Source organism: Bos taurus, chromosome 7, assembly GCF_002263795.3.
Source record: "Bos taurus isolate L1 Dominette 01449 registration number 42190680 breed Hereford chromosome 7, ARS-UCD2.0, whole genome shotgun sequence".
Classification (NCBI taxonomy): domain Eukaryota; kingdom Metazoa; phylum Chordata; class Mammalia; order Artiodactyla; family Bovidae; genus Bos; species Bos taurus.
This window is the reverse complement of record NC_037334.1, coordinates 17,289,900-17,300,831: the sequence shown is the minus strand read 5'-3', so window position 1 is coordinate 17,300,831 and position 10,932 is coordinate 17,289,900. Positions and strand designations below refer to the sequence as shown.

Genomic DNA, 10,932 nt, shown 5'->3' with positions numbered 1-10,932 from the left:
ATTCACAAGTGTCTTTTTATACAGCCTTCCAACCCACCAACAGAATGGCTCTCTGGACCTGTTCTGTTGTCTTCTGCCACATCACTATTTATTCATGACTGAGATAAGAGTTTCCTTAATGTCCTTAATTCAAAAACCTGAAACTGTTTATCTGGGCTCTCATCCTCTGCTATTTAGACAGTTAAGCCCAGGGCAAACAGGAAGAAGCTCAATATCCACTTCTGCCTCCATAACCCCCACTTCCGCCACTGCCTCCTGGGCCATAATTGCCTCCACCATATGGGGCCGCCTTGTTCCTGCCAACGCCGAAGTTTCCATTTCTCATTGGACCATAGTTAGAAGGTTGCTGGTCGTAATTTCCAAAATTATTGCCATAACCACCTCCAGAGAATTCCCACTGGTTGCCATACCCAGGACCTCGACCAGCATATTCTCCACCTCCTCCTCCATAACCAGGGTAACCTCCAAAATTCCCACCTCCAGGTCCTCCTCCATACCCTTGACAGCTATCCCTAGACCTGGGGCCATTTCCATATCCATCAGCTTCTCCTCTAAATTTAGTTCCTGGCCCTCGTCCAAAATTCCCACCCCAACTAGAAGAAACACTAAAATCAAAAGGGTCTCTTTTTCTACTTCTAGAACCTTGGACTTGCTGCATTTCCCATATTGACAAAGCCTTCCTGACTTCTGCATGATGACCATTGATGGCATGGTATTTCTGCAACACTATCTTATCCACAGGATCATAGTCATCAAAAGTCACAAATCCAAAGCCTCTTTTCCTGCCTGACTGCCTATCAGTAATGATCTCAATGGCATCGATTTTTCCATATTTCTCAAAGTACTCTCTAAGATGATGCTCCTCGGTATCTTCCTTAATTCCACCAACGAACAGCTTCTTCAGGGTCCAGTGAGCGCCCCGCTGTCCAGATGCCTCTCTTGGGATGGCACGTCTGGGTTCAAGCACTCTGCCATCAATGGAATGGGGTCTGGCCGCCATGGCAGCATCCACCTCGGTCACGGATGAAAAGGTGACAAAACCACATCCTCTTGATCGTTGACTGGCAAAGTCCCTCAGGACCACACAGTCTGTGAGTTCTCCCCACTGCTGGTAGTACTTCCTCAGACTTTCTTCTGTGGTTTGAAAGCTCAAGCCGCCAATGAAAAGTTTACGGATTTGTTCGGCCTCTTTCTGTTGCCTTCTCATAGGAACAGATTTCCAGGTTTTCTCCATCACAGACTCGGTTGCTTCAGCCTGATTTCCCATAGCTGAGGGAGATGAGAGAGGTCTCAGGGATGAATGCAGACCAGACATGTCCTGGCTCTGCAGTGGGAAACTCAGCTACCCCAGGAAAATGCCTCTAGGAGCACCTCCACAGGGACCCAGCGATGCTGCTATGGCCTCTAGGCACGTTTCCGCCTTCCTGCAAAACACCATTTCCAAGAGTGACCTTTCCAGACCCAGTCATCAAATTAACAATGCATTTTCTCTATTAGTTTCCAATTTTGAAATGCATGTTTTATCAGCTCTTCATTTTGTGTTGATTTTCTCATTAAATTTGATACTCAGTGGTTTACAATGGCATGCTCACTTAGTCACTTTGCTTTTAGAAGGAGCTCGAATATATTTTTTTGAAAGAAACTATTCAAACTCCCAAAAACACTCTCTGAAGTTTTCTCAAAAAATCAACTTCAGTTATACAATGATATCACCTTTATTGTTATCAATCAACTTTCAGTAGGATTTCAACTCCTTTCTCTGTTAATCCATGTAAGAATCTGATCACCATAATCTACTTAAAATGTAAACCTAATCAGGGTATCCTTTCTTTTACACCTAACACTTCTTTCCTCAGAAGATATATTTAAAGGAGAAAATACAAATATCATTTCATTTCTGTAGTCCCGCCATAATTATTAATATTACCCCTCTCAACATCTAAGCGGAGAAGGCAATGGCACCCCACTCCAGTACTCTTGCCTGGAAAATCCCATGGGCGGAGGAGCCTGGTGGGCTGCAGTCCATGGGGTCGCTAAGAGTCAGACATGACTGAGCGACTTCACTTTCACTTTTCACTTTCATGCATTGGAGAAGGAAATGGCAACCCACTCCAGTGTTCTTGCCTGGAGAATCCCAGGGACGGGGGAGCCTGGTGGGCTGCCGTCTATGGGGTCGCACAGAGTCGGACACGACTGAAGCGACTTAGCAGCAGCAGCAACATCTAAGATGCCACAGTTTGGAGGAAAAAAGCACTTGATCCTCCCACTTACAGAGCATCTATTATATGCCAAGTTGTGGACTAAAATCCACGATTCAGAATTTCACTTAACAAAATCATTGCCCCAGTTTATTTGAATCTTGATGAGAGAAAGAATGTTTACTACAGTGTTAGGTACAGTAAAGTGCTGTGATAATAAGGACAACACAGTAACAGAGAAAGATGGAGATATGGGGGAAGAGAAATAAGAAAGAAAAAATATTAATGACAAGTATTAATGATGAAGAGATTGGGAAAGGTCAAACTGATGGCATGTGAAGCAGAGAAGTGAAGTTTTGAAGAGAAAAAGACCAAATACTTTGTGGGTAAAACATTTTTTCAGAGAGAACTATTTAAACAGAGCCTAGGCAAACACTACATCTACCTCACACAGAAAGATTTTACAAAAGACAGAAGTAGACAGACAGATACTCTCTTGCCATCACTCACCAGAAGAGGCCAACTTGGAAATCTGGTCAATGCAGGTTCCTCCAGTTCCAGGAGTTGTCCTCTGACCACTCTTGAGATGCAGTCAGGCTGTGGCTCCCTGAAAAGTCCACTGACTTCTGCCTCTGACTCTCCTTTTATAGAGGAAGAGAGTGGATAACCAAATCAGTAGACAACCCAATCACTAGACAACCCAATCCAGAGGACATGGTCTCTCTCAAATCCAAGGTATTGGAGAGATTCCTAAATCTGTACCCACAAACACAAGAATTCGAGGTTACTGACACCGTCAGATACTACTGTAGATGAAAAAACTCAATACGTTTGGAGGGCTGGTATTTGCAATCTCTATGAACATGTAATGTTTTTCTTTTACTCAGTTGGTAGCCAATATTTTATGTGAATAACCTTTAAAAAGGCATTTTTATACCATATTTCCTTCACAGTAAGGTAGGTGTGTGTGTGTGTTTGTGTGTGTGTGTGTGTGTGTGTGTGCGTGTGTTCAGTTGCTCAGTCATGTCCAACTCTTTGCAACCCTATGGACCAGAGAGAGTTTATTTTCTTGGGCTCCAAAATCACTACAGATGGTGACTGTAGCCATGAAATTAAAAGACACCTGCACCTTGGGGAAAAAAAGCTATGACAAACCTAGACAGCATATTAAAAATCAGAGACATTACTTTGCAGACAAAGGTCCATATAGTCAAAGCAATGGTTTTTTCCCAATAGTCATGTATGGATGTAAGAGCTGGACCATAAAAAAGGCTGCATGCTGAAGAATTAATGCTTTTGAACTGTGGTGTTGGAGAAGATTCTTGAGAGTCCCTTGAACTGCAAAGAAATCAAATTAGTCAATCCTGAAGGAGATCAATCCTGACTATTCATTGGAAGGACTGATGCTGAAGCTGAAGCTCCAGTACTTTGGCCATCTGATGTGAAGAGCTGACTCCTTAGAAAAGACCCTGATGCTGGGAAAGATTGAAGGCAGGAGGAGAAGGGGGCGACAGAGGATGAGATGGTTGGATGGCATCACCGACTCGATGGACATGAGTTAGAGCAGGTTGGGAGTTGGTGATGGACAGAGAAGCCTGACGTGCTGCAGTCCATGGGGTCACACAGCTGAGCAACTAAACAACAACAGTGGACCACAGCCCACCAGGCTCCTGTGTCCATGGGATTTCCCAGGCAAAATACTGGAGTGAGTTGCCATCTCCTACACCAGGGGATCTCCCTAAACCAAGGCTCAAACTCGAGTCTCTGTATTGGTAGATGAATGAGTCACCTCATTCATTGGAGTCACCTGGGAAGCCCCCACAGTAAGGTAATGTTCTTAAATAAGTTGATGGATTCACAAAATGACTCTCTGCACCTGCTCTGGTGAATTAGGTAGATTGGTGTTTGTTACAAGGTATAGTAAGGAAATTTCAGGCACAGTGTTCTTTCAGGGAAAGGAAGGTCTACTCTGTTGCTAAGGGAGCTTGTGAGTTGTAAAGAAGACCTGGAGCCCTGGTCCTTCTAAAGCTATTATGAAGTGCAGAAAGCAACTTCCATTCTTATTTTTGTAGAATGTATCCCAACCAAGGGAAAGAAAACATTACAATATCGGTAGACGATGCAAATACCTACCCAGGCACAAATGTATTTTTTTTCATCTACAACAGTATCTGATGATGTTAATGGCCTCAGAATCTTGTGTTTATGGATATAGATTTCAGAATCTCTCCAATGCCTTGGATCGGAGAGAAAGCATGTCCTCTAGATTGTGTTGTCCACTCTCTCCCCTTATAAAAGGAGAGGCAGAGGCAGAAGTCAGTAGACTTTCCAGGGAGTCACAAGCTGTCTGCAACTCAGGCATAGTCAGAGGAAAGCTCTTGGAACTGGGGGAAACTGCATAGACCTATTTCCAAGCTGGCCTCTTCTGATGAGCTTGGAATCCATATTGATGGCAAGAGAGTGTCCATTTATCTACCCTTGTCCTATGTAAAATCTCTTTAATTTAGCAAACAGTTGCCCTTAAGACAAAAAGTTACCTTATTGAAAGTTTTTTTCTGTGGTGTTAGTATTAACAAAGATTCAAGGGTTCTTATATCTGTACATATGAAGTTTTCTTGGGGTAAGAAGGCATATTTTTTTAAACAAAATCACTATGAAGTAGAAGTAGTATTTGCCCAGGCTCTGTTTAAATATTTCTCTCTGAAAAATGTTTTACCCACAAGTTTCTTGGCTTTTTTTTTTTTTTTCAGTTTACTTTAATTGGAGCTAATTACTTTACGATATTGTGGGTTTTGCCATACATTGACATGAATCAGCCATGCTGTCCCCTCCGCCCCAAACCCGCCCCCCTCCACCTCCCTCCACATTCCATCCCTCTGGGTCGTCCCAGTGCACTGGCTTTGAGTGCCCTGTTTCATGCATTGAACTTGGACTGGTGATCTATTTCACATATGGTAATACACTTTTCGAGTCTTCCCTGGTGGCTCAGATGGTAAAGCGTCTGCCTGCAATGCAGGAGACCTGGGTTCGATCCCTGGGTTGGGAAGATCTCCTGGAGAAGGAAACAGCAACCCACTCCAGTACTCTTGCCTGGAGAATCCCATGGAGGGAGGAGCCTGGTAGGCTACAGTCCATGGGGTCGAAAAGAGTCGGACACGACTGAGCGACTTCACTTTCACTTTCACTTTTCTTTCCAATACACTTTTCAATGTTATTCTCTCAAATCATCCCACCCTCACCTTCTCCCTCAGAATCCAGAACTCTGTTCCTTATATCTTTGTCTCTTTTGCTGTCATGCACATAGCGTTGTCGTTACCATCTTTCTAAATTTCATATATATGCGTTGATATCCTGTATTGGTGTTTTTCTTTCTGACTTACTTCACTCTGTATAATAGGCTCCAGTTTCATCCACTTGTTAGAACTGACTCAAATGCATTCTTTTTAATAGCTGAGTAATATTCCACTGTGTGTATGTACCACAACTTCCTTATCCATTTGTCTGCCAATGGATATCTAGGTTGCTTCAACATCTGAGCTATTGTAAACAGTGCTGCAATGAATGTTGGGGTACATGTGTCTCTTTTGACTCTGGTTTCCTCAGTGTGTATGCCCAGCAGTGGGATTTCTGGGTCGTATGGCAGTTCTAGTTCCAGTTTTTTTAAGAAGTCTCCACACTGTTCTCCACAGTGGCTGTACTAGTTTGCATTCCCACCAACAGTGTAAGAGAGTTCCCTTTTCTCCACACCCTCTCCAGCATTTATTGTTTGTAGACTTTTTGATGGCAGCCATTCTGACCAGCGAGACATGGTACCTCATTGTGGTTTTGATTTGCATTTCTCTGATAATGAGTGATGTTGACCATCTTTTCATGTGTTTGCTGGCCATCTGTATGTCTTCTTTGGAGAAATGTCTGTTTAGTTCTTTGGCCCATTTTTTTGATTGGGTCGTTTATTTTTCTGGTATTTTCTTTCTTCCTTCCTTCTTTTTTAATTCAGCTCTCTGCTGCTCCATCCCAGAGTCTCTGCTTCATCACATCTGGGAGCAAGGCCTGAGACTCTGCATTTCTAGTAGTAATTCCCCAGGCGCTGCTGCTGCTGCTTATGGTCCAAGGATTCATTTTCTCATGCTGAAAACCACTGGTCAAGCCTGGTGAGGTGGAGAAGCTTTCTGAGACTTGATAGGAGGGTCCTTATTACAGATAGAGGCCTGGGTTGACCCCTTGGCAGAAATGCATAGACACTACCCCAGACTCTGCCATACTGGGTTTCAGATTTCTTTCTCTTCCTATTAATAGTGCCTATAATGTGGGCTGAGGAGGCAGTGCTCCCATGAAAGGCAGTTCTGAACTAAATGACACTACAAAGCCCAGACTATCCCATTTTTAAGCTGGAAGAAGACAGAGTGTTCCAGCCATCTGCCTGATACAGCAGCACGGGGTCTGCTTCTCGTGGTTTAGTTTCCCCTGTGGTGGCCCTGAGCTGTAACGAAGACAGTACAGACTGGACGTCCATGGGCCCTGGGGGTGACACAGTGGTGAGGTGCTAGGACTTGTGGTAAGGGTTTTGTCTGTGACTTGCCTATATCACTCACACCAGGGTCAAGGTGACTTAAGTTATTTTACAGTGTCTTTTCTTTTTTCTCACTTTTTGATTTCTCTACCTGAGATATCCTCTGAGGCGACGTTGAACTTTACCTCATTTCTCTTCCAACTTAATCCAGTCCCTTTGTGTATTTTAATGTTTCTATAAAGCTTTCTTTAATGTCTACTGCTTCCCAGGTGGCGGTACTGGGAAAGAACCTGTTTGCCAATGCAGGAGACAGAAGAGACTCCGGTTCAATCCCTGGGTCTGGAAGATCCCCTGAAGCGGAAGAATGGCAAACCACTCCAGTATTCTCTCCTGGAGAATCCCATGGACAGAGGAGCCTGGGGGGTTACAGTCCATAGGGTCACAAAGAGTCGGACACGACTGAAGCAACTTAGCATGCACCCAACGTCTACTGCATAGCCAACAGATTCTTCAGCGTCTGAGCCACCAGGGAAGCCCTCTTTGTACATTTAATGTTGTCTAAAACATTAAAAAAACTGGATGTATGGATGTGACAGCTGGACTGCGAAGAAAGGTCCGTCTAGTCAAGGCTATGGTTTTTCCTGTGGTCATGTATGGATGTGAGAGTTAGACTGTGAAGAAGGCTGAGCGCCGAAGAATTGATGCTTTTGAACTGTGGTGTTGGAGAAGACTCTTGAGAGTCCCTTGGACTGCAAGGAGATCCAACCAGTCAATTCTGAAAGAGATCAGCCCTGGGATTTCTTTGGAAGGAATGATGTTAAAGCTGAAACTCCAGTACTTTGGCCACCTCATGCGAAGAGTTGACTCATTGGAAAAGACTCTGATGCTGGGAGGGATTGGGGGCAAGAGGAGAAGGGGACGACAGAGGAGGAGATGGCTGGATGGCATCACTGACTCGATGGACGTGAGTCTCAGTGAACTCCGGGAGTTGGTGATGGACAGGGAGACCTGGCGTGCTGCGATTCACGGGGTCTCAAAGAGTCGGACACGACTGAGCGACTGAACTGAACTGAAAACAACCTGGAACCTGCTTTGATGTTGGGCTAAAATAATCTAGTACATCACTGGCTCTTGTATTTCTGGGAACATTTAGCAAACAATAGAATGTTTTTAAAAATTCAGCTCCCTGATCCATATGTGTCATCAGTTTGCCCTTCTCCAATCTCTTTATCATCAATAATTGTCATTAATATTTTTTTCTTTCTTACTTCTCTTCCTCTATATCTCCCTCTTTTTCTCTCTATGATGGCCTTATTGATGATCACAGCACTCTATCGTACCTAATACTGTAGGAAACAGCCTTTAATCTATTAACCACTTTCTCTCCTGAAGCTGAGAAGCGCGGAGGCGAGATGACTCCGTCTCCCATCCCACTCAAAGAGCGCTCTGGCGAGCAGTCCGTGGATCGCTGTAAAGATACAGGCGCCACCCAGCAGTCCGGCGAGAAGGACCGCGTCAGGGATAAAGCTCGGAAGCGGCTCAAGGCCTCGGGCGGTAGCAGCAGCTCAGGGGCTCGGTCCCGCGCGGGCTCCAGCCGCGGCTCCAGCTCGCCCTCAGCATCTGGCCGCTCGGGATGCTCCAGTGGGTCCCGCAGCTCCAGCTCCAGCAGCTCCCCCCGGCTCTCCGAGGCCTTGGTGTCCCCGAGATCACAAGCGGCAGTCCGGTTCCAAACCCAAACCACCCGGACAAGACAAGAAGGAAAGGAGACGGCGCAGCCCCGCCCCTAAGCCCACCAAAGTGCACGTAGCAAGGCTCACCCGGAAGGTGACCAGGGAGCACATCTGGGAAATACTCTCCACCTTTGGGAGATATTCTCCACCTTCGGGAGAGTTAGAGCGATCGACCTGCCCAGAGAAAGGATGCGCGCGCATCCGTCTCAAGGCCACGCCTACGTGGAGTTCAAGAATCCGGAAGAGGCTGCGAAGGCGCTCAAGCACATGGAGGGAGAGCAATCGACGCCCAGCAGATCACGGCCACAGCCATGCTGGCCCCCTGGCCCCAGCCACCCCCAGACGACTGAGCCCTCCCCGGAGAATGCTGCCACCGCCCCCTCCACGTGGCACAGGCTGAGGAGGAGCAGGTCGCGTTCCCCTTGGGGCAGGTCCCCCAAGCGCCAGCGACCCCGATCCCCCCGCCGCCGCCGCCGCCACTGGAGCGGCTTCAGCTCCGTCTCCTGCCGAAGGTGAGGGCAGCAGTTGACACGTGTCCTCGAGCAGCAGAGCTCTGGCTGCAGGGGTGTTGCTGGTTTGCGGTTGTGCTTGGAAAGGTGCCCTCTAGTGTTCTGGCTGGAAAACTTCCAAGTTTCTATAGTTCCTGGGAGTCATGTAGCTAGCAAAGCAGCAGGGATGAGCCAGGGGGCTCCAGGTGGAGGGACATCCCCGGCCTGGGAACACGTTTTCCCATGTCCCAAATGAGCTGGGCTGATCTGGTGGCCTGGTCCTGTCGTGATGCCATTCCTGTTATCCTAGCCCTGCTCCCCTGCTAGGGTCCTCTTCTGACCTCTAGGGACAAATGCCCCATGTTATCTGCCCCAAATAGTTCTTTTCACGTGTATACACACACACACACACACACACACACACACACGCACACACTCCACTCCCTTTCTCTGAAATTGGCAAGTTGCGAGCCAGATCTGCCAGGTCATCACAGAACCACCCCTACCGGGGGCAGTTGTGTTGCTGTTCATGGCCCTGCAGGCTACCCTGGCAATGTGTACATTGCTTTTTTGGCTTTTATTGTACAGTCAGTACTATTTATTTTCTCTTTTGGGTTTTGTAACTTCCTGGCATTTTAGATGATGTTGTGGTGGATCTTTGTTGTGTAGAGGTAAATAAACCTAGGAATAGAGTAAAAAAACATCTTTTCTGTCATGAAGATTCAAATACATTGGGGCAAGACTTTGTTCAGTGACATTTTGAACCATGGGTCTTAGTCCACAGCTTGGCATGTAATAGGTGTAAACTCTGTAAACATAAGGATCACATGATTTTCTTTCCAAACTGGGAAATACTGGGTGTTGAAAGGGATTGTGTTAATAATTATGGCAGGACAAGAGGATTAAAATATTTTTATTTTCTCCCTCCAAAAACGTCCTCTGAAGACAGAAGTGATGGGCTGTAAAAGAAAGGGTGCACTGATTAGGTTTACATTTTAAGTAGATTATTATGGTTAGAGTCTTAAATGGATTAAGAGAGAAAGAATGTTAAAATCATAGTGACCGTTGACTGCAGTCTCCCGCCAAAAAGGTGGTATCATGGTATAACTGAGGTTGAGTGACTTTCAGAGAAAACTTTAGAAAGTGTTTTTGGAGATTGAATACTTTCTTTCAACAAAATATATCTGATCCCCTTCTAAAAGCAAAGTGAATAAATAAGTATGAAGAATGTCAGTGTGAACCATTAAAGTCCACATTACTCTTCCCTTCATTGGGTATTCAACTAGGTGAGAAAATCAACATAAAAGGAAGAGATGATAACACATATACAATTCACAATTTGAAAACTAATAGAGAAAATAGAATATTAATTTTGATGACTGATTCTGGAAAGGTCACTCTCTTCAACTGATATGTTTTGCAGGAAGGTAGAAAATCACTCAGGATTGCTTCAAGGGAGACAGGAGCTGAGAGGCCATAGCAGCATTGCTGAGTCTTCGTGGAGATGCTCCTGGAGGTACTTTCCTGGAGCACCTTAGGTTCTCACCAGAGCCAGGACAGTTGAGACCTGCGTTCTTTGCTGAGATCTTTCTCATCTCCTTCAGCTATGGGGAATTGAACTGAAGCAACTGAGTCTGAAACCACAGAAGAAAGTCTGAGGAACTACTGCCAGCAGTGGGGAAAACTTACAGACTGAAACTCTGGTCCAGAAGGCAGTGGAGGAAGTGGAGGTTGAGAGGGCAAAGCTCATATTGAGCTTCTTCCTATTTGCCATGGGCTTCCCTTGTGGCTCAGCTGGTAAAGAATCCGCCTGCAATTCGGGAGACCTGGGTTCAATCCCTGCGTTGGGGAGATCCCCTGGAGAAGGGAAAGGCTACCCACTCCAGTATTCTGGCCTGGAGAATTCCATGGACTGTATAGTCCATGGGGTCGAAAAGAGTCAGACATGACTGAGCAACTTTCACTCACTGTCTAAATAGCAGAGGATGAGAGCCCAGAGGTAACAG

The 10,932-nt window shown here is 45.8% G+C and overlaps 1 protein-coding gene and 1 pseudogene across 1 annotated transcript in view; one reads left to right on the top strand and one right to left on the bottom strand.

Moving 5' to 3' along the window:
* Positions 1-99: 99 nt before the first annotated feature.
* Positions 100-10,932, bottom strand: part of LOC101904981 (uncharacterized) — a 48,361-nt gene continuing 37,528 nt past the window's right edge. Inside the window, exons 4-7 of the mRNA XM_024995365.2 lie at positions 8,775-8,941; positions 8,526-8,685; positions 8,084-8,398; positions 100-1,342 (exon numbers count right to left, since the gene is read on the bottom strand). Of these exons, the coding sequence (XP_024851133.1) occupies positions 209-1,342; positions 8,084-8,398; positions 8,526-8,685; positions 8,775-8,941 (1,776 nt within the window). The 3' untranslated portion in view covers positions 100-208. The remainder of the gene's footprint in view (positions 1,343-8,083; positions 8,399-8,525; positions 8,686-8,774; positions 8,942-10,932) is intronic.
* Positions 5,173-10,558, top strand: LOC788956 (RNA-binding protein with serine-rich domain 1-like; annotated as a pseudogene).